The 23,387-nt window shown below is 57.9% G+C and overlaps 1 protein-coding gene and 3 non-coding genes across 4 annotated transcripts; 3 read left to right on the top strand and 1 right to left on the bottom strand.

The window, feature by feature from the left end:
- The first annotated feature begins 2,152 nt into the window (after positions 1-2,152).
- Positions 2,153-22,473, top strand: Git (ARF GTPase-activating protein GIT1). The gene is made up of 14 exons (XM_037233457.1): positions 2,153-2,574; positions 4,367-4,500; positions 5,249-5,361; positions 5,752-5,941; positions 6,647-6,777; positions 7,076-7,259; positions 7,793-8,209; positions 8,438-8,518; positions 8,744-8,872; positions 9,156-9,212; positions 11,393-11,566; positions 11,969-12,166; positions 13,851-13,970; positions 21,545-22,473. The coding sequence occupies exons 1-14, from the start codon at positions 2,514-2,516 to the stop codon at positions 21,743-21,745; spliced, it is 2,190 nt and encodes a 729-aa protein (XP_037089352.1). The 5' UTR covers positions 2,153-2,513; the 3' UTR covers positions 21,746-22,473.
- TRNAK-CUU (transfer RNA lysine (anticodon CUU)) lies at positions 17,602-17,674 on the bottom strand. The gene has a single exon. It is a non-coding gene; the product is annotated as a tRNA-Lys (tRNA).
- On the top strand, positions 18,707-18,779 carry TRNAK-CUU (transfer RNA lysine (anticodon CUU)). Its single transcript has one exon. It is a non-coding gene; the product is annotated as a tRNA-Lys (tRNA).
- TRNAK-CUU (transfer RNA lysine (anticodon CUU)) lies at positions 19,469-19,541 on the top strand. The gene has a single exon. It is a non-coding gene; the product is annotated as a tRNA-Lys (tRNA).
- Positions 22,474-23,387: the final 914 nt, after the last annotated feature.

The raw sequence follows: 23,387 nt of genomic DNA, 5'->3' as shown, positions 1-23,387 counted from the left end.
CGGAGACTGTGTTACCCAGAAGCCCGCCGCCGGATGCCAGGCTGACTTCTGGGCTGGAGGGCAATGGGAGGCCCTGGGAGGGTGTTCCCAGCGGAGGCCGTTTTGCTGTGGCGCATGTCTCGCCAGGATGCGCTCGCTCCCAGCACAGCCCGCCTATCTGGTAATGCGTCATTGTTTGGCATGACCGGCGTCCGCAGATGTTGCCAGTGAACGAGAGCCTGGCTGATATCGAGACAGTGGCCGCTCACCGCTGCTGGTCAAAGGCGTCATTATAAGTCGCACGTGAAGAAATTGCGGAATTGTGAGATAGCATTACTGGTTAGCTTTCAAGACCGATTAGAAAGGTATTGCAGGGTCGGCCGTTTTTTTTTGTTGTTGTTTTTTGTTAAATGAACTAGGCCCGCCAATGAGTCGTTCCGGGTTGGATGCACAGGACGTTGTGACATACTTCCACATTCCATTGGTATCACCGTTATCAGCTGTGTTACCCCTTCACTGTCGTAATTCTGCAAAGTTATGGCTTTGAAATGGGCTGCATTAAGGGCAAGTACCACGTAGTAGTGTTTCATGGTGTCATCAATGGCGCAGAAAAAACGGGTGGTACAGTTGCATAGGTTGTTGTGTTTTGATATTTTGCGGAAAAGCGAGCTGTTGGTTTTTACGACCGATCTTCGGAAGGTGTAATGCCTTTGACCTTGCTTTAAACTACGCGTGGTCTTGAAAAAGCAAAGCGGCTGATATGTGCAGAAGCTCACACCATCGTCGCCGTCATTAAGCCACGCTTTTGGAGTGGAACGATGCCGCAGATCGAATGGGTCTACGTGAGCTGTGGGAAAAGGCCACTTAGCATCTAGGCCAGCATCTAGCATGGCATCTAGGCCAGGACTTGGTTGTCACCGCCCTCTGGGGATATCTGCAACTGCTGGTTGTGGGTTAATCCAGTGCTCAGCATCAGCAAACGTAGCCCGTTTCAAGTTGCGGCGGTTGAATTCTTGGGTATTTGCGTGTAGGCCGTGGGATATCGTGCTCGTTTTTTTTGCGGCATTTCAATATGGTCACGATCTCGCCTTCCCCATTCCATTAACGTGGGAAAGGAAAACGTTCAAACGGCAAAAAGGGTAACGAATGGGTCAAAGCGTGGTCCAGATCTTGACGATTGGCGTCATAGCGGCGTGAGACTGGCAGACGCTGAGGGAGGAGAAAGCGGACAGTCGCACCAGCAAGGGGGGGGGGGGACGATGTGTGATGCCGGTCATGTTCTTTAGTGCGGGAACCGCGGCTCTGGCGGTTTGGGACGTCTTGAAGGACTGGTGGCAACCAGAGCAGGTAACGGCGCGAACCGTGCTGCATGGTGCAGGTGAATGTATCGGCTTCGCTTATAGCGAATCCCCAAAACCGTCCGACCATTAGGTGCGAAATTAATCGACCGGAACGCAGCCAGTGTTGCGTCCGAAAACGATATGGAATGCAAGACATTGCGTAAACAGGAGTTTTAGGGGCAAAAATATCACTTGTGTGGCCCCGCTTATTGTGACGATATTTGTCCAACATTTTACGGTTTTCTTAACGCGATAATCACACTTGCCGACAAATCGTAAGTAACTGCAAAACTATCAATAATTTCGATACGACCGGCGTACGAGCCTGACCGGACCACTAGCTAGCCACATTTAACGCAATGCTTTTTGTGAATGAGCGTGTGAATGTCACATCAGTGGAAAACTCGCGTGTTCAATTTACATGAAAATGAAAACCTACCTGCACCTTGATCAAGCCCATTGGTACTGGTTGCCGGATGCATCGGTTCCATTAGCTTAGTTTTTGGCGTTTATCTGCATGGTGAATCTGACGACTTGCCTCCGTCATCATCCCGCTGGTTCCACACCGCACGAAGCGTTTGCCGGAACTGCGTCAAAGAACATTTGACTGATCCGATTCGCAACCGCCATCATCATGAAGCGTGTTTCTGGTCTTCGGACTGGGGTGACTCATTCACTCATTCGACGGTTGCCGACAGATCAAAAGCATTACGGCATGGGGTCCCGCATGAAGGAATTTATCCCTGTTACCCTGATTTGGTAGCTGTGAATACTGTAGCGGGCGTAGCGAGGCGTTTCTGCCGCACGCCCACATTCAGACTCCGACTGTGTTGTTTTAGCGCGTTGCTGGTGGAGGGTGCGCTGCGTGCCTACTGGCTACTTCCTTTCGTGTTCGATAGATGTTAGGATATTTACTTTTGTGTTGCCGGGTCCAGCTGCTCACTTACTGAATAACACTCAGAATTCGATTGTCGTGACAAGCTGCAGAATGAGCATGGAAAGCGAAGATGACTTGCGGGAATGTTGAGCTGGATGGATTGCTAGCGGCCCGCTCAGTATATTTACATCATTCTTCTTTGAACAATGATGTCTTAGTTATCACCAGGTGCCAAATTTAGCTCAATTTAAAATATTGGGATTGATGCTATTTTTGTAAGTGTATTTGTGCTCAAGTTGTCATTGATTTTGGCAAACATGATGCTGCGAAACAAGTTGAGACAAATCAAGGGAGGATGTGCTGATTGTGGATCACCTGGTAAGTTATCACTTGCAGGAGTGTAATTAGGTACAATTATGGACATTGGCATATTATTAGCACATCTAAATGATACAGATGTATGCCGATGGAAGATGCATTGGGAAGTAGCTGAACAATGATTGTGAGCAGCCACCAAGCTTTGTGCTTGTTGCACCCTGTGCAGTGGGTACAGTGGCACATTTATCAGAAACCATTGTTTGTGTTGTGGTAATAGTACATCTTTGAAGGTGTGTTAGTGTTGTGCAAATGGCAATCCTGTGTGATTAGCTGTTAAGGGTTTGGCATGGATGGAACATGGGACAGCATAGTTTTTAGCTGTGGAAGTTTTATTCAGGCAACTTGATTCATTTTGTTCTGATATTTTTGCATCTTATACTTGATGCTATGTACTGAGTGAGTTCTAATGTCAGCTGGCCAGAATTTTAGCTGTCATGCTTTAGCACTGTGAGTGAGAACCTCATCAGGCTTATATTCTAGCATGGTCAGATTAAACACCATGAATTGTTCTAGCAACAAGCGGCTTAATTCAGTTCAGTCCATTTAACATGTGCAAGGTATCCAAATGCAAGCTGTTTGATTAGATAGCATCTTATTGTGGCAGCATCTTCCAAATTGTATATTCCATTCCTTTAGCATGAGCAATATAAGTAACACTGGTCAAGCATAGGTCATAAAAACATGATCATCTAGTGTTCAGACAGTCAGTAATTAGGTTTGGTCATCACATGCTACTAGCTAATATTGACCAAGTAGAAAAGGGACAATTGTATTGCTCTAGAGAAATCATAGCAGCCTTACACTATGAGCAAGCAGTGCTTTAAACAGATCATTTAAGTCACCTCAACACTTCCTGACCCATGGGTGCCCCAGTACTTATCCACAAAACAGCCATTGTCACCTGTTCTGAAGCTGTTCTCAAATCTAACACACTACTGCCTAAACTGAGGGACTTTCACTTATAACTGATCATGCCTAGCAGTAGTGGGACTATGGGTAACTGGTCTACAGCAGGCACAGAATAAGTGGATATTCATGCTGGTTGTATTTGGAGCATGCTGATGCTTGATTACTTAAGCACTGAAGTGATGCACCAAAAACTTAAGATGATTGCATGTGTAACAAACATTAAAAACAATGATGTAAATCTAATATCAGTAAGTAATTGTCAGAATGTCCCATATTTTCTTCTATAATATACCCTGCATGACTGCTTGAAGAACTGTGCTTTCGATTTGTCTTGCAGTCTGGAACAATAAATCATACCTGTGCAAAAGGTTTCCTTGTTAATGAGATATTTCATGTCATTTAGGCATGACATGTCAATCCATTTAGTGTAATGCAGACAGAGCCACGCAAAAGAATGTCCGGCTGTTCGCTGAGCATGGTGAGCAGTGCTTGAGGCCGAGCCCTGGAGAGCAGCGCCCCGTCCCGCCCCGCCCCGCCCCGCCGTCGGGCCGAGCCCTGGAGAGCCGCCGGGCCGGACCCTGGAGAGCGGCGCCCTGTCCCACTCCCACCCTGCCATAGGGCCGTGCCCTGGAGAGCGGCGCCTCGTCCCGCCCCGCCCCGCCATAGGGCCGGACCCCGGAGAGCGGCGCCCCGTCGCACCCCGCCCGGCCATAGGGCCGAGCCCTGGAGAACGGCGCCCCGTCCCGCCCCGCCCCGCCATAGGGCCGAACCCTGGAGAGCGGCGCCCCGTCCAGCCCCGCCCGCCATAGGGCCGAGCCCTGGAGAGCGGCGCGCCCCAGCTCCACGCTCGTGCCTCGCCTGGTGACGCTGGCCGCTACTCCAGAGCCCAGCTGGGCGTCGGTGAACCGTGGTATCCTGCTGTGCGACGACTGCTGCAGCGTGCACCGCAGTCTGGGCCGTCACATCTCGCAGGTCAAGTCGCTGAAGCGGGGCTTCTGGAACGCCCAGCAGCTGAAGGTGAGGCGGGCCCCGGCGGCGGCTCGAGCGGCGGCCGGACGAGTGCTTCTCCGCAGGCTGGCGGCAGGCGTCCCTCGGAAGAACACCGCGTGTCGGCTTTGTTGGGATAGGCTCATCTATGTAGTCCTATTGTCAAATCCTGGATGTCGTCATGCAGGCTTCAGTTACAGTATGCCCACCATTGTTACTTCAGTTACTGGTGGAATCGTATGCACGCATGGGCATATTCATTATTTTGGTATCATAGTTTGGGATGCTTGTATTTTTCTGTGTCATATAGGTTAGTTCCGTTAGTTCGTGATGGATTTGACGCTTTACTCTTCATATGAGATTGTCCTCAGAATATAGTGCGCTTGTGAGCATGCAGGAAATTGCGCAGGACTTTGGCCGTTGCCTCACGTCTTTACGGTTCGGGAAATAGGAGTCCGCGTGTGTTTATATATACTGTGTAGTTGTGGGAATATTTGGGATGAGAGCTGTTCCCGATCACGCGTATTGGGATGTTTATCAAATCGCAGGCAACGATTGTAGTGTGCATGTTTAGAAACCTGGTATTGATCCTGTAAGCAGAGGATGTACTCCTATGATCACATGTATGTGACCCAGGAATATGTCACGGCCTCCAACTGGCATCGTGGTTGACCGCCCCGCTGACCTAATCAGCCCCGTACGTCGATGACGAGCCCGGGTCGGACGGTCCCACCGCGCGCTGCCGGGACGCCGCTGACGCCGCGCCCTCGGTCCCCAGATGGTGCACAATCTGGCGGCCAGCGGCGCCAACAACATCTGGGAGCACTCGCTGCTGGACCCGTCGCACGGCAAGCTCGGCCGCCGGAAGCCGGCGCCCGCCGACCCCGTGCAGTAGGTGGCGCGCGCGCGGCGGCGGCCGGCGACCGAGCCCCGGCCACCGGCCTCGCGGACGGGCGGGGCGACGGTCCGGCCGGCCGCGGTGGGTGCGGCTCATCGCAGATGACCGCACGCCTGTTTGGTCGCATTGGCAGCTAGGAGTGGTCCACTGTGCCATGCCGTGTATCCGTAATGGACGGTATCATCACAACATCCCGACTGCTCGCGATAAATATTTTGTGAACTCATGACCCGTCTCCGCCTCCGTCATGACTCACCGTGCTCGCCTGGGCGGCGGCTGCCGTCGACGGGCGCGCGTGACTCACCGCGCCGCGTCGCTGTCGTCACGGAGGGCGCGTCGCCGCGGCGCCGCCCTAACCCCTCCCCCACCCCTTCGCCCCGCAGCCCGAATAAGGCCAAGTTTGTACGGGACAAGCACCAGATGCTGGCGTTCGTTTACCGGCCGGGCAAGGACGACCGCCAGCTGGCCGAGGGCGACACCAGCCTGCAGCTTCACTCCAGCGTCCGCACGCCCAACACGGAAACGAGCCTGCGCCTGCTCTCGCTCGGCGCCAACCCCAACTACTGGCACCCGGTATGGCGGCGGGATCACGGGGGTGGGGTAAGGTCCGGCTCACGGTGGGATCGACTTAGTATGGCGGCGTGGTCACTGTGATACGAGAGGGGTCGGCGCCTGGTGTGGCGGCGTGGTCACTGTGATATGAGAGGGGTCGGCGCCTAGTGTGGCGGCGTGGTCACTGATATGAGAGTGGTCGGCGCCTAGTGTGGCGGCGTGGTCGCTGTGATATGAGAGGGGTCGGCGTCCAGTGTGGTGGCGTGGTCACTGTAATATGAGAGGGGTCGGCGTCTAGTGTGGCAGCGTGGTCAGTGTGCCAGTATACGGTATGTTTATACTGGGTGCACTGCCTCTCTGAGTATAGACCCCGGATGCCAGTTGCTAGAGCGAGATTCGGTCAGATGGCCCCCGTGTAATACAAGCCGCCGTCGTTTAGCGTAGGCGGACGATCCTGTCCCGTCTTCACCCGCCGGTCCCAGGTGCGAGTATTCTGTGTGCGTCTCGCGTGGGGCCGTCTCGTGTTCGGTGCCGCCGCGTCCCCCACCGTCCGCCAGACGGCGGTGCGTCCAGTCGCGACCAGTCCAACCAGCCGCAGCAGCTGGCAGCATTCCCCCACAGGGCTGACGCGTGTGTAGAGCCATTTCTAGTCCTGTGCCGTACGCGGGGTACGCTTCCCGTGGCGGCGCACCACGTGTCTGACGCGTGCCGCGCGTGTGTCGGCAGGAGCGGGGCACGGGCCCACTGCACGTGGCGGCGCGGGCCGGCCAGGCGCTGCAGGCCGAGCTGCTGATGGTGTACGGCGCCGACCCGTCGCGGCCGGACCGGGCCGGCCGCACACCCATCCAGCACGCCAGGTCAGAGCCGGCCGGCGCACAGTGTTTGCGGCGATGGCGGCCGTCGTGACACTAGCAGACAGCAGTCTGGAAGCGGCCATGTGTATCTGTGTCGCGCAGTTGCGCTGTGTCCCATTGCACGATGCGTGCTGTTGGCATGCGTTCACCAGTCTCATGCAGCGGCGGCGCGCGCCATCAGCGACGTCGGAGAACAGAGCATTGAAAAGGAGCACAGGTGTCGTGTGTGCTCTTGTGTCGCATCGCATGGCGGCCGCGCGCTGGCCCGCCGCTCACCGGCCGCCTGCCGCTCACCGCGCAGGGAGGCCGGCTTCGTCGAGCTGAGCCGCCGACTGGAGGAGTGCCAGTACGAGCTGACCGACCGGCTGGCGTACTTCCTGACGGGCCGGCGGCCGGAGCACGCCGCCGGGCAGCACTTCGTCGTGCCGCCGCCGCTGGGGCCCGACGCCGAGCCGCTGCGCAACGCTCGGCGCAAGCTGCAGGCGGTGAGGCGCCGCCGCCGCCGCTGGCGATCGCTGACAACCGCCTGTCGTGATGGGACCCTCGCGGCGCTGGGGGTGGCTGAGGAGAGGTGTCAGGCCCCCTGAGGTGCTCCCGCGGCTGGGAGGAGGGTGTGGATCAGGCTGCTTCTCGCTCGCCGTATTTCTGCCGTCCTCCCGCGTTCCGTTCGTCGTACTTGTGCCGTTATTGCGCCGGCCTGATGAAGAGGGACACCACATGACAGAAAGGGCTCGAAACCGTCCGGGTTCGCCGTAATACCCTGCGGGATGTGTCATTGCCATTGGGTTTGTGCCGTAGGAGGATGTCCCGCTGTTGAAATGTCAGCTAGGATGTTTGCGTTTATTTGTGTTGGTGTTGTTGCATGTAGTGTCTAGCACCATCAAAGCCTGTAATTACTGGGAGGTCCAAGCACCCCACCATCAATCGATTGCCGCGGCTCGGAGCGCGTCGCTAGCCGCCGCCGCCGCCATCGTGGCCAGGTCGCCCTGACCCCTGCCCCGCTCTGCGCCGCCCACAGCTGCCGAGCCGGCTGCTCTCGGAGCTGGCGGCCGACGTGTACGACGAGGTGGACCGGCGGGAGACGGACGCCCTCTGGGTGGCGCAGCACCCGGCCGCCACCAGCGGGCCCGGCTCCGTGCCCTTCCTGCCCGTCAACCCCGAGTTCTCGTCGACGCGCAACCAGGGCCGCCAGAAGCTGGCGCGCTTCTCGCCGCCCGAGTTCCGCGCGCTGATCGTCGACGTGCTGCAGGAGGCGCGCCGCCGCCAGCTGGGCCCGGCGGCGGCAGCGGCCGCGGCGGCCGCCGATGGCTCGGACGACGAGCCCCTCTACGACTCGGTGGCGTCCGAAGAGGACTACGCGCCCGTCGAGCAGCAGGAGCGACTCGAGCGAGCTCAGCAGGTGTTGGCTGAGCAGCGGCAGCCCACGCTGGCCGAGGTGGGTGCCGGCCGCGGCTTCAGCTGACCCAGATGGCGCGGTGTTGGCTTTTGTAGGCGTGACCGCTGGCGGGAAATGGTGCTGTGTGTCGTCAAGTGCTGTCATTCCTCCGTATTTTGGGTGTACGCAATCCCGTGGTGATTTGACTCGTGTTTTTAGGTATCCGGAATGAGGTCACTCGGGTTCGTGGGATGGTGACCTCGTGTCTTACAGCTGTTGTCCTCTCAGAGCCTCGACAACGACGACTCAGGAGAGCAGCAAACCAAAGACGGCAGCAGCAGCAGCTTGGAGGGCAACGTCCACCGCCGGGTAAGCCACTCGCTTCCTTCTCGTCCTCTCCGCCTCTCGCTCTCAGATAACCGATAACCGACACTGGTCCGTTGGCCTCACACTAACCGCTGTCGGCCGGCGAGCCTGTACATAAGGCCTGGCCGGCCCGCGCCAGCCGCGCGCCGGCGGTGGCGGCCCCTGTAATCTCGCCGTGCCCGTTTGCCCGCGCCCCAGCGCCGCTCAGCCGCGCAGTTCCGCCGTCAGGCGTCAGATGGCAGCAGCGGCGGTGAGCGGCCGGCACCCGCCGGCGACGACCACCTGCGCGAGTCCAACCTGGTGCTGCAGGAGTCCAACGACGAGATGCGACGCGAGATTGACCTGCTGCGGGACATGGTGAGTCGCCGCGGTCGGCCGCGCGCGCGCGACGCTGCTCCTCCACACGGCTAGCCTGCTCTCTGCGGCCGTGCCGAGCTGCCGGTTCATTCTCTTTCTGATGCACTATTTTCCGTTCTTTCAGCACCATGGTACTCTGGCTCCTGCCTTCCTCCGTTTCCCTCTTTGAGTTGTCTCTCCTTTTGTGTACAAAGCAGTCGTCGGGCGTCGCGGTGCCGCCGGGCTGCGCCGGCCGGTGCGACCGTCGCCTGTACAAAGCCCAAGTGTGTGCGCGCACCCTCAGGTGACCTCCCTCTTCCAAGAGAAGATGAGCATACCGGACGGTACCACGGACGAACAAGTAACGGGTCGCGGCGGCGCATGCGCTCTAACGCCTGGCTTTGGCCGTTAACACACGCTAACGTAACCCGATAGCGCGGTCCGCCCGCGGTCGCCATGTGCCGTCGTCGCCGTTCGCCCTGTTCGCTGACTAAACGGCGTGTCCTTTTCGCGTAGCGCGCCGGCGGAGCAGCAGCCAGTAAGTGGCGGCGCCAGTGCGGTGTGGCGCCCCCATCTCGCCGTAGTCGCGGCTGTGACACTGCTTGCTCGCTGCGCCCGGATGTTCTCTGTGTGAAGCCAGGTGTCTGCAGAGCGGCAGATCGCCACCGGCTTGCTCGATGCAGGCTCAGTCGGTTCAAGGGCCAGATGGTGGCATGATTAAGCCAAATGCGAGCGAAGGGGGGGGGGGGACATGATTTAGCCTGGAGTTAGACCACGTATGCGCTCCGAAGATGAGAATATAGCCCACAAGTTCATGAAAACATCCACACCGGCCTTTCCCCGAACGAAACCGTCCATGTCAGAGACGCCGATCGCGGCGCGGCAGCTTCCGTCCCCGTCCGCCCCCGTCTTGTCCCTGTCGGTCACACAGCCGAGCTGGCCACCTCGGGCCGACACCGCGGCCGCGCTGGCCGCGGCCTGGCGCAGGCCCTCACGCGAGGCCGGGCCCGCCGGCGCCGCGCCGGACGTGGCGGCCGCGCTGGCCGCGGCCTGGCGCGGGCCCTCACGCGGGGTCGGGCCCGCCGGCGCCGCGCCAGGCGTGGCGGCCGCGCTGGCCGCGGTCAGACGCAGGCCCTCACGCGGGGCCGGGCCCGCCGGCGCCGCGCCGGACGTGGCGGCCGCGCTGTTTGCCGTAACGGCCGCGTCTCGATGGAGACGGCCGGCGGCGGCGGCGGCGGTCGATACGCGTGCTGCCGGCAAGCCGTCCGCGGTCACGGCGCCTGGAGACGCGCCCGCCCCATGGCGTAATCACACCGGCCCGGGGCTGGCCGGCGGGAGGGGAGCGCCGTCGTCGACGCACCGCTGACGGGTGGTGGGGGTCGGGCGCCGGCGCTCGCCTGGCGCAACGCGGCGCACCGGTGGTGGCGGTTCTGACTGGGTATTTGCGGAATCGTTGCGCTGACCTCTTGTAAGTCCTCCGCTGACGACGCGCGAATGGGAACGCGTTAGATGACCTCAGGCGCGCAACGGCTGGTTTTGACGCTCTCGTTGGCTGACGAGATGTGTTGCGAGCCAGTTCGTGAGTTAGAGGATTTGGATAGCGAACATGGACGGAGCGTTGCACGTGCGCTTGTAGAGGACTGTAGAGGACTGATGGCTAGTTTCCTCGAAGCCGCATGATAAGAGCTGCTGTCCTGCCTCCCTTTGCCAGACTGTGTTAGCCTGGAAAGAAGCATGTGTGCCGTGAAAGACCCGAAATGGTCGTGTGAGGGTGATGCGGGGGGCGCCGCTTGCTTTGCCGTAGCGGGCCTGCCTCTCATGCGCTTGTCCTTAACGTAAGCTGTGTGCGAATACGTGGTAGCTTCTGCCCTGGTTTTATATCGGTGACTTGATTTGTATCGAATAGTTTTGTTTTCTTGCACCAGCGCGTGGACCCTGGCATCGCGCCTCGGTGTTGTGGTTGCCACATAGGCGAGGATCAGGGCTCCAAATGCGCTTCGAACGCGATGCTTTCCAGTTGCATGAGTCTATGGCAGTGCGGTGGGATGGCTTTTTATTTGCTGTCGAACGGGTGCCCTTTAGGAAATCTGATGCACCAAGGGTGGTCAGATGTTATGACACTTGGCGCTGGATAAATGCTTGTGTTGTTACATAGCAGTCGTTATGTTACGAATACAATCTGAGTGACTGGCTCACCCTGAGCCTGTCCGTGTCCCCACCCCGGCCTACCCTAACGGAGGGGGCCGGATCCTAACCTGACCATTCCAGGACCACCGCATCGCAGTTGCTGCGTCTGGTAGGGTGAAACCCTAACATGAACCGCGAAGACCTGACCGTGTCCAGACGCGGCAGACGCGGCAGATGCAGCGTGAGAATTCCGACCTGTCCGAGGCCTCCGCTGGCGTGACCTGACCTGACCTGACCTGACCGTGTGCGGGCGCCACAGGTGCAGCGTGAGAGTTCCGACCTGTCCGTGGCCTCCGCTGGCGTGACCTGACCTGACCTAACCTGACCTGACCTGACCGTGTGCGGGCGCCGCAGGTGCAGCGTCTGACCAGTGAGAACTCGGCGCTGCGGGCGAACAGCGCCGGGGCGGCGGCGGCGGCGCCGGCCGGCACGCCGCCGCTGCCGCCGTCCGGCCGGCACGGCCAGCGGCCGGTCAGCATGTTCGAGACGCGCGACCGGCCTGCGCAGCCGCCCACCTGGTGTCTGGAGGTCAGTCGAGGCGGCGCCTCCTCCGGCGACACCGTCCTGGGGGATCGGGGCAGTGTCTCAGGTCGGCGGGGTCAGGTCGACCGCGATCATTGCTTCAGAGCGGTCTGGGTGGCTGGTCTGTGGTGGTGGGCGTGCTCGGCGTCTGTGAGCCGTTTTGGCCGGCTGCCCTCCCCTCCCCTTATACTCACCCTACTGATGATGAGGTAATAGGGCAACAAGAGATCGCTCTCGTTGGAGCGGCTTTCGTGTCGCCAGTTGTCTGTCGAGGCTGATCGCAATGGTTGTCGCACCGCTAATTACATTTGGTGCGGGTTAGTATGCCGGCCAGTCAGGCGTGCGTCATCGCGCGTGGTCGGCCGGCGGCCGCTGCCTGTCCGCTGATCGTGCCCCTCTCCCCGGCAGCGGAAGCACTCGGCGGGCGAGCGTGACAGCGTGTCGGGCTCGCCGCCGCCCGAGTCGCCGTCGGCGCGCAGCGGCTCGCGCTCGCTGCCGCACGAGAGCGCCGCACTGCGCAGCGGCTCGCGCTCGCTGCCGCTGCCGGGCGGCGCGCCGGCCGCAGCGCCGCCCAAGCCCGAGGTGGTCATACGCAAGACGGAGCAGGTGCGTGTCGGCGGGGCGGGGAGCCGGTAGCCGGCGGTGAGGAGAATGGGGGTAGGATGTTCGGGGCGTAGGTGGAGGTGATGTGACGCGTTTAGAAGCGTGCGACTTGAGCATTTATGTGTAGGCGGGATGATGTATTGTATCCTTAGCATTGTTGCCTTTCAGGCGTGGGGCCTTTGTCATGATGCGTTTCATCGTTGACCGTGAGCGAGGCGCGTGTCAGTACTGGTCATGTCAGTACATGATCGATTCTCTTGTCGCTGATGGTAGACTTGATGCTGAACGATCGTGTCGAAGCGTGTCGGCTAGTCGTTAGGCTCGGCTGTCGCCACGCTAGCAGCAGCCTGGCAAGCTGTGTGACAGTACAGAGGCCGCATCATCATATTTGCACGGGCCTCCGGCCGGACCATGGGCCGGAGGCCCGTGCAAATACAGCCCCCCCCCCCCCTCCCCCAATGGCCGGGGCTGCGACCATTGAGTGCGACCGTGAAGGTGACAGTGCCGTGACCGTGATCCTGGCCGACTCCGCTGTGTCCGTGACATGGCCATGACTGCGACCGTGGCCATCACCATGACCGAGGCCGGGTGTAGGTATACATTGGTACCTAATGTTAGAAAAAATTATTGTACATCATTCGTCGTGTTTAAGGCGGAACATATCGTAAATAATCGTACAACCGATAGATTCATGCTCCTACTACCTTCGAATTGTAATAACTACGATGGCGAGCTCCGAGCACGGCGCACACCGCACCGCCTCGACTCCCCAGCGCCGTTTCTGCGTTATCGTTGCGTGGTTACAATATTTCTGCCGATCAAGAACCATAAAAAATGTTCGGGGCCAAGGTAACAATAATAGCGCAACGAAAAACGTTTCTTATCGCGTCTAGGTACATTTATGAAACAGACAGGTCAGAATACTCCAGAACATAGCCTAAACTAGCCTAACCTATCCTAACCTAACCTAGCCTAACCTAACAACCTAACCTAACCTAACCTAACCTAACCTAACCTAACCTAACCTAGCCTAGCCTAGCCTAGCCTAGCCTAGGCTAGGCTAGGCTAACCTAACCTAACCTAACCTAACCTAACCTAACCCAACCTAACTTAACTTAACCTCACCTAACCTCCCCACTCTATCCCATTCAACCCAGTGTCCCATTGGCATCCATGTTCCATGCCATATGTATGTAGCATATTAAGAAGTTTTGTTTAGCCGCCACATTCTCATTTTGCTTTTCATTCCCACCCAAAAACGTCATATTTGCCCACCGCGTCGACCAATCTACAGACGATACAGAAGACTGCTCGGCTGCGCAAGAAGCACATTTCATTGGATTCTTGTTACCTTGGCTCTTACATTTTTATGGTTCTTGATGCGCCGTAATGTTGTGATCACGCGTAGCAATGGCTCCGGGGTCGCGGTTGCTGCGTGTTTGCGGCGCTCGGATGTTCGCTATCGTAGTTATTTAAGTTCCAAGGTAAGAGTTTGGATGACCTGTTTTACGATTAATTACGATGTGCTCTGCCTTAGAAACGACGATTGATGTACAATGCTCTTTTTAACATGATGTAGCAATGTATACCCTGACCCGTGACGGTGACCGTGACCGTGGTCATGACCATGGCTGTGACCGTAGCCGAGTCCGCTGTGACGGTGACCGAGCGGGCGCGTGCCTGACAGGTGACGCGGCGCATCCAGCGGCTTCTGACGGCCGCGCAGGCCGGTCGCACCGAACAGTACAACGCCTGCATCGACCGCATCTACTCGGCCGTGCTCGACATGGTCTCCGTGTTCCCTCAGGTGAGCAGACGGCCCCGCAGGCGCGCCGCGCTGTGGTCAGGTCAGGAAAGGGTCTCTGCGTTCCCTCAGGTGGGGGAGGTGATTCCCGTGTTCCCCAGCTGAGGAGCCGGTCTCAGTGTTTTCAGGTGGGAAGGGGTCCTGCTCCCCCGGTCACTGAGGCAGGCATGCGATAAAAACAGGGGAGCGAGGCATGTTAGGAGCATTGCCAAAACCAAAGCTGTACCTTTCACTGTCGAAATGAGTGAAACTTGGGTACAGCAGACTGAAAACTAAATGATATCCTTGGTTTCATACATTTGGGCCAAAACACAAAACAATAGACATGATTTTGTACCTTTGAGTTGAAATGAAACAGAACGGATATTGATTCCGTTCATCTGGCCAAAATTTGACTTTTAGACCGGTCGAGAACATGCTGTTATAGCTCTTACCTCCCCCAGTGATGACGAGCAGAATCGTGTGTCTAGTGTGTACGATGTCGGTGTAAATCCTGCCAGTTGGCGTGTTGCTGGCATCAGCTGGTCGTGGGCTCAGCTGCGCTGTCACCTCTGTGTGTGGGGTTGTTGGCGTGCTGCTTGCACCAGTTGGCTGTGGGCTCAGCTGCGCTGTCGGCTCTGTGTGTGGGGTTGCTGGCGTGTTGCTGGCACCAGCTGGCCGTGGGCCCAGTTGCGCTGTCGCCTCTGTGTGTGGGGTTGTTGGCGTGTTGCTAGCACCAGCTGGCCATGGGCTCAGCTGCGTTGTCGCCCCTGTGTATGGGGTTGTTAGCATGCTGCTGGTGTCAGCTGGCTGTGGGCTCAACTGCGCTCTCGCCCGTGTATGGGGTTGTTAGCATGCTGCTGGTGTCAGCTGGCTGTGGGCTCAGCTGCGCTATCGCCCCTGTGTATGGGGTTGTTGGCGTGCTGCTGGTGTCAGCTGGTTGTGGGCTCAGCTGCGCTGTCGCCCCTGTGTATGGGGTTTCGCGGCCGTCGCGCGGCAGAGGTCGGTCGATGTAAGTGGATTGTTTGTCTTAAATCAAGGCGGCTGTCAGCGGCCGCGCGTGGTTATGATTTGTGGCGTGTTTTGAACGTCATGCCGGGACAAGTTTGCGTGAAATCGAATGTGGGTCGCCATAGCCAGTCGTGCGCCATCACGTAATATTGAGCTGGCCAGACTAGTTTTAGTTGGGATTGCTCGTCGTACAGACAATTCTGGTTGCCGTGGTTCTGGGTGCGACGGCGTTGGTGACGGCGTCCCGGTGACGTCCCGGTGCGACGGCGTCCCGGTGACGCATGGACCACGAGTCAAAACCCGCTCGCCCACCGTGGGTCTCGAACCCACGACCCCGGAAGTCCCATACTCTACCGACTGAGCTAGCCGGGCGCGGCGCAGGTGGGATGAGGTGTCCAACTTGTCCCGATCATACTGTTCTGCTGATGCTTTTCTGATGCATGCGATAGTAGCCTGAGGCCGTGTGTATGTCAGGCGGCTATTGCGCAGGTCTCGGGGAGGGGGAGTGTTGTTCCGGACCCGCCGCGACGCCGTGCCCGGTATCGATCAAGCGCGTTTTTTTGCCAGCGTTCACTTACAGTCGGTGCTCTTCATAACTTTCGTATGCCGAGACCGGTTGCCTAGCTGTAAGGGCGCACCCTTTTTCAACAGCGTAATTCAAGTTGCATTGTGCGCTTGAATTTCGTAAATACGTGGTGGTTGAATAGTGTTATGGGGTGTTCAGGTGCTGATGCCGTTGACGCAGTTTCGCTCGCAGATTGTTGGCTTGCTTCGTCCTTGAACTTGCTGTAGACGGCTGTCTGAAATATTCAGTGGAGATGTGCTCGTGGTCCAGGTACGTCAGTTGCCCGCTCGCTGTCTAGGCCTCCGCCTTGAGTCAGAGGCTGGTCCGTCCAGCGTCCTCTTCCCCTGGACCGCTGGACTTGCTGGTTCGGCAGGGCCGTCTGATGGCACGCTGGCTGGGCAGGGCCGTTGGGTGACTCGCTGGCTGGGCAGGGTCCTCGGGTGACTCGCTGGCTGGGCAGGGCCGTCTGGTGACTGGCTGGCTGGGCAGGGCCGTCTGGTGTCTCGCTGGCGGGTGGCGACCCGTGCAGTCAAGCGTTGGAGCGCTTTGCACTTGAGCTGTGTCACAACATGGCCGCTCCCCCCCCCCCCCCCGCCGCCGTGCTCTGGACTCGCCCGCGGTGGTGGTGCAACGTAGTGCTAAGCGAGCGCCATGCCGCTCAGTGGGGGCCTCTTTCAAAGTCACCTTGACTTTCATGACTTCACAGCAACGTCACTTGAATCCTGCCATTCCATAAGGCATGCGGCGATCAAGCCCAAGAGAAACAATTGTCGATGCGTCTATATCTTGCGTTCGTGAGCACGATTTCCAGATATAACGGCCGTCAATTGGTTTTCAACCAATGTTCGGCAAGGTGCGATACGATGACGTAATGGAACCATGACGCAGTGGGGAGCATATTTGCTAAACAGAGAGTTGTGCTGTCTAGAGCTGTGTTTTCCACTTAAAATGTATATCAATAGTGATAAGTGAGCTTGTTTCACCATATTTGATGTTTGCTTCAATATCTTCAAGTGTAAAGCATTCCCTATCTGCGAGATTTTCAATAAAAAGTGCTTTGGCCTTGAGTTTTAGGCTAGTTGGACTAATTAGACTAGTTATTGAGGTTAGATTAACTGTGGTCATAATTTCGTTTGTCCATGTTCTTAAGAAACGATCTTTAAAAGGCCTATGACATCGCTTTATGCTCCATCGTCAGACCAATTTGGAATACCTTAAGAAACACCGCGGCTAGCATTGATGGCCTGATGTTGACTCGCGACAGGTTAGTGACCTTAAGAGGTTTACAAATGTTTGCATGCCTAAAGATCGGCTACTCGATTGTCCACAATTGCAGAACGTCTGGCGTCGCCATGCTGCACCGTTCGGGAGCCATTCCGGAAATATCCGGATGGTTTAAGCTAAAGGAGCACAGGCTACATTATGCTCTATTGCCGCGTCTGCCACACAGCCATTGGCAGGCGCTCTTCCCGTATCGCTGCAGTTCTAAATGAATCGATCAGTCTGCCTACCACGTCGTCTGCTGCTGCTGATGAATGAATTGTGACGGGTCAGTGTAACTCCCAGGGGCTCGCCTTGCGGCTTGAATAAAGGTGCGCGGTGGCTCGTTCCAACCCCCGGGGGTCCACTACTACGACTTTGAATGGGGGGGGGGGGGCGTGCGGTCGATGCTTCACGGTTCCACAAACTGGTGTCGGCTCGTGGCTATCAATGCAGGTCGATGTTTATGTATATGTATAATGGTCAATGTATCAATGTTACTTGATTCGTGGGCGTCGGCTTGTGTTCCGTATTTAATGCATTGCCGCGCCTTGCGTTCCATATTTGAGGGCTTTTGGGGCAATGCCACGCCTTGGGTTGTCGCGATCATTTTGTGTGGCGAACGTTTAATTTCTGAGACCTCGCGGCTTTTCGGCTTTTTCCGTTACAGACGGAAAGCGCAGCAGACACACGTTACAGACAGACAACTGCAGCAGCGCTGCGTACGCGATTGGATTGTTCATGGCGTGCTTATTTCTTCGCTAGGGTGCGAGATGTAGCTGGTTGATGCCTCAATCGAGCCCGACTGAAAACGTGTCTCGCCCAACGTGGGGCTCGAACCCACGACCCTGGGATTAAGAGTCCCATGCTCTACCGACTGAGCTAGCCGGGCGGCGAGTGCGGGCCGTACAGCGTTTTCGTCGGAGCAGGGGCACAGGCTCTGATCTTGGACTCTGTGAACCTTGCATCACTCCTGGCCGCCTCCGCCGGATTGTGCGGCGTTGCGCAACAGAGGCGTCTCCATATCGCTTGTTTCTACGGCGACCTACGGCGCGTATCTCTGTGTGGATGAAGCAGCCACTGTCACTGACATCGACGGCCAGAGTCAGTCCTCGCCACACGGACCTGGCTCTTATCCTCTAGAAGCCTCACGGGCTCACAGAAGTTTCTTAAGAACTAAAAGCTCTAACGCCAAGCAAACGCGGCATTGGAAAGCTAGCGAAAAAACCCACGCCAAATGGCGTCATTGGTGAATCTGTACAGTGTGTCACTCAGTGCAAGACATGCTCGCCCAAAGGCGTGTCAAGTCTACGGAAGTGGTCAAGATGTTTCTTAAGCCGATAACCGAGTAGTCTTTTGCTCCCGCCTACGTAAACTTGACTAGCGTAAACCGAGTAAATCTGGCGAGGACGTGCTCGGCCAGTCGATAGCTGACAGCGACGGCTTCATCCAAACAGATGCGCGCGCTTCAGGGTCGCCGTAGATGTGGGCGATATCGTCAGGCGCCTTAATCCTACAATGACGAACGGTCCGGCGGAGGCGGCTTGGCAGACTGCCATATCCGGACTGCCAAGTTCACAGAGTCCGAGACCACACCCTGCGTCCCGGCACAAACAGTCCGAACCAAACCTGCTTCCCGGACAGCACAGAGTCCGAGACCACACCCTGCGTCCCGGCACCACACACAGAGTCCGAGACCCACCTGCGTCCGAACAAAGAGTCTGCACCACACCACATAACAGTCCCGGACGCACCACCCAGAGAGCCAGTCGGCGCCACACACAAAGTCCGAGACCACACCCTGCGTCCCGCCGCCACACACAAAGTCCGAGACCACACCCTGCGTCCCGGCACCACACACAGAGTCCGAGACCACACCCTGCGTCCCGCCGCCGACAAAAACGCCGTCTGGGCACCATGCACTGCCCGGCTAGCCCAGTCGGTAGAGCATGGGACTCTTAATCCCGGGGTCGTGGGTTCGAGCCCCACGTTGGGCGCTGTGGGTTTTGAGTCGACTAGAGCAAGAGACCAGTCAGGTATTGGTTCAATGAGGATCTTGGAGAGACCGGCCTACGTCCATCTGACGCGCATTTTTGGGGAGCATGTTGTGGCATGTCAATGCCTTGCATCCCGAATTATACATGAGGTTTCGCATCGAGCTTATTTCAACTAACGAAATTGCGCCGAGACCAACAGTAATGAATCACTCAATGTCAGACATTTGAAGCTAAACATAAATAGTTAATCGCGGCAGTTCTTTGCATTGGTTGGCTAAGTGTGCGTGCGGTTTTGTCGCCATTGCAGCATGAGCATGACGTGTCCACTTTATAGAATTGAGTGAAGGTCTAGGCCATTCTGTTCTTGTCGTTCGGATACGGAGACTCATATACGGAGTCCGAGACCACACCCTGCGTCCCGGCACCATATACGGAGCCCGAGACTACACCCTGCGTCCCGGCGCCACACACGGAGTCCGAGACCGCACCCTGCGTCCCGGCACCATATACGGAGCCCGAGACTACACCCTGCGTCCCGGCGCCACACACAGAGTCCGAGACTGCACCCTGCGTCCCGGCACCATATATGGAGTCCGAAACCACACCGGCGTCCCGGCGCCACACACAGAGTCCGAGACCACACCCTGCGTCTCGGTGCCGGCAAAAACGCCGTCTGGGCAGCCTTCACCGCCCGGCTAGCTCAGTCGGTAGAGCATGGGACTCTTAATCCCAGGGTCGTGGGTTCGAGCCCCACGTTGGGCGCTGTGCATTTTGAGTCGACCAGAGCAAGAGACCAGTCAGGTATTGGCTCAATGAGGATCTTGGAGAGGCCGGCCTACGTCCATCTGACGCACATTTTTGGGGAGCATGTTGTGCAGTGACATGCAAATGCCCTGTATACCGAATTATACATGAGGTTTCGCATCGAGCTTATTTCAACTAACGAGATTGCGCCGAGACCAACAGTAATGGATCACTCAATGTCAGACATCTGAAACTAAGCAAATAGTAAATCGCGGCAGTTCGTTGCATTGGTTGGCTAAGTGTGCGTGCGGTTTTGTCGCCATTGCAGCATGAGCATGACGTGTCCACTCTATGGAATTGAGTGAATGTGTAGGCCATTCTGTTCTTGTCGTTCGGATCGGTTCCAATGTAAAGGGCTGCCCATTATATATTTTGAAAAGTTGTTAAAAAAAAAGTTGTTCGACAGGTAACATGTCCAAGTTGACTTGGACATGTTACCTGTCGAATGATAGTAACTAGCAATGCTGAGGCGTACGTGCGGGCTTTTGAAATTGTGTTTGGAGGAAAGAAATGCCCTGTACGCTGGGTGCGGTCATCCGGTAGCAAGACCGCCAAGTGACGTGGTCACGCGACTTAATCGGCGTGCACCGGGTGAGACCGCCGTTGCTCGTAGGTCGGCTTGTGAGCTATGTCACGAGGTGCTCAGGATTCGTTTGATTGGACAGGAGTTAGTGACGTCAGTGGAAGAAAGTTATCCATGGCCGTTGAATGGATAGCAGGGGCCTGAAGGAAGGATTGTAACCCGTATATGGCTTTAAAGTCGAAAGGTTGCTGCTCATTATGGTGTGTTTGGGTCATCTAAATTGCAGCTATTGGCACGTGTTTGGTCACATGTGTTTTTGTTACAATTTAAACAATCATGTCAGACACTTTGTATGCTGAAAACAGTTTCACGCTGTCTATGGCGCAGTGAATCATACGCCATTAGTACCCTCCGGTTGGTGGCACATTCGATGTGTCAAGTCGGTATCAGTAAAGAGTCGGATACCAGGGATGCGAACCAGCTCACGCATGTCACGCATTGTGTGCGTAGGCCCCCGCCCCAAGAATAACCGTTGTACGGCAGCGAAATGACCGGGACGTAGTTACGTCCAATAGCTGACGCCGGCTGTGCCCTCAAAAATCCGGCGGCAGGTCAGTAGGCAGAAAGTCCTGTGCAGGCTGCAGGATCGAGCGCCGGCCGTTTGCTCCATGTCTGGGTCGTCCGTCTGGACGTGTCGTTAGTGGCACCACTCACGGCCTGGGCCCGCCGTTGGTACCGCTTCCCGTGCTCCGCCTGACCAGGCTAGTTGACCCGGCCCTCCCCCACCGAGCGATGCGGCCATTCAGTGCGCTGCGCGCGGGAGCGAGTCCGGCGCTGCACCGGCTACTGAAAGAGGTGCTGCGAAGCACGGTGTGCCGATCGCGCTCTGCCAGGTGACGCTGGTGGCAGTGATGTGCGCCGTATGACCAGGGTAGTCGGCGCGCCCTGAAGCCCAAATCATCACCGCTGGTATCAGTGGCTGGACTGCGTCATCTAATGGCTGACAACAGTGCCCGCCTGACCGTGAGGAGGGCGTGCTCGGTCCGGCTGCTGTCTGCTGACATTCTCCTGCGTCCGTCCGTCCGTCCCTGTGTCAGTGCCCGCCTGACCGCGAGGGGGACGTGCTCGGTCCGGCTGCTGTCTGCTGACATTCTCCTGCGTCCGTCCGTCCGTCCCTGTGTCAGTGCCCGCCTGACCGCGAGGGGGACGTGCTCGGTCCAGCTGCTGTCTGCTGACATTCTCCTGCGTCCGTCCGTCCGTCCCTGTGTCAGTGCCCGCCTGACCGTGAGGAGGGCGTGCTCGGTCCGGCTGCTGTCTGCTGACATTCTCCTGCGTCCGTCCGTCCGTCCCTGTGTCAGTGCCCGCCTGACCGCGAGGAGGGCGTGCTCGGTCCAGCTGCTGTCTGCTGACGTGCTCCTGCGTCCGTGTGTGCCATCAGTCGGGCTGTGACGAGCGGGCGCTGGAGTCGGTGCAGCTGCTCAGCACCTCGGCCTGGCGGCTGCAGCACGAGGCGGCCAACCTGCTGGCCTCCACGCCGTGCCCCTCGGCCAGCGACGCGCGCGCCATCACTCAGCAGGTCATCCAGATGGCCTTCGAGGTGGCCAAGGGCGCCAAGCAGCTGGTCATGATCTACCAATGACCGCCGAGGGGGGAAGCGGCCGCGCAGCCGCCGCTGCCGCCGCTGCCGCCGCCGCCGCCTGCGGAGGGACAGCTGACGTGCCGGAGCGCTCCCCGGAGCCGCCTGCTTGCCGCCCCGGCCACCCGGCCGCGTTCTAGACTGCACAGCCGCGCTCCCCGCGCCACCGCGCGTCCGCCCCGCGAGATTCTGTGTACTGTACCGAACGACTGCCTCTCTACGGTGACGCCCGTAGAGGCCAGCGCCACCGCCAAATCGTATTTATCGTCCGTGCCTTAACGTCGTCGATTGTTGTCCGTGGCGCTCGTGCGTCGTGCCCTGCCTCCGTCGGTCACCCGCGGGACGTCACCGATGGTCCCCACTGTCAGAGAAACGGAGCTGTAACGCCGTGGATTATCTGTATGTAGCTAGCGTGTAAACTGGTAGCTTGCAGACAGCTGTTGCTGGTTTCCCAGATAATTTTGCTAACGATTTTGATAGTGTACCGATCTTGATGTTCGCTCTCGTCGCGTGGTTAATTCGCAGCTAGACTGAACTGTTGATAGATAGGGAGAATGTATTTTAATAAATTATTTAACTGGTCGCCGTGTTTTTAAGCTGCGAAGCAATCAACGTATCTAAAAGGTAGCTCTCTGTCAATATCTGGTGGTAACCGAGCATGATGTAGTCGCCATCTGTCCCGTTATTGGATGCCAGCATGTCAATAAAAACGCAAATAAATGTATTCGTGACAAACGTTTGCAGTAGCCTCTTTCTATGCCTGCCTCGCGAAAGGCCTGCCTATCTGTTCAGAAAATAAACAGCAGTTTCCACGACCGGATCCGCCCAGTTATTCAACAGCCACCAGCAAGCGGCCGTCAGTGACGGCTTTACCGAAGTACCATGCGGGCGGCAGCCTTGCGAGACAGCGCTGCGCAGCTGTAGGGTGCGACATCCCCGCACAGGCAGAGCCAAGCCCTCACGATCCAACGAGCAAAGCCGCTGCCTTGCACAAACCAAACAACGGTGCCGACTCGAGCCGAGGTCGGGCGCCCACCTTCACCGGCACGGGCGTGCAGCCGCCACTCCCGTTTAACGAGACACATACGGCTGAAGGACTGGGCCGACTAAGTCGTCGAGCGCTCGCCTTCACCGGCACGGGCGTGCAGCCGCCACTCCCGTTTAACGAGACACAAACGGCTGAAGGACTGGGCAGACCAAGTCGTCCAGCCACACAGACGCACGGTTCAGTCCACACTGCAGGCTGCAGCCAGCCACGCGCGTCGACACAGGCCTCCGACCGGCTAGCGGTGCTAGAGGGGCGACGGAGAGCCGTCCGTCGCCGTCCTCGCAGGACGGCGTGGACGTGCCTCAGCGGTATCACAGCAACCATACAGAGCGGTAGAGTGGGGCTCGGTTGGCGCTGCCTCGTGGCCAGGCCTGGCCGGTCATCCACGCTCCCGGTTGGCTTCTGACCTGGAGCGTAACGAGCTCATTGGCGACAAACACGACGACCAGCTTACAAGCGGCCTATAAACCAGGGTCGTGTCGGCTCATGCACAGTGAGCATTGCAATCGGAAACCGGTTTTGGCGCCCCTCGCCCGTTTAGACAAAAGGGCGCAGCGCGGCTGGAAAGTGGGACTGGAGGCGCGCACTGGAGCGGGC

The sequence above is a fragment of the Pollicipes pollicipes genome, unplaced genomic scaffold (genome assembly GCF_011947565.3).
Source record: "Pollicipes pollicipes isolate AB1234 unplaced genomic scaffold, Ppol_2.1 Scaffold_7231;HRSCAF=8579_pilon_pilon_pilon, whole genome shotgun sequence".
NCBI classification, from domain to species: domain Eukaryota; kingdom Metazoa; phylum Arthropoda; class Thecostraca; order Pollicipedomorpha; family Pollicipedidae; genus Pollicipes; species Pollicipes pollicipes.
This window is presented reverse-complemented; position numbering and strand designations above follow the sequence as displayed.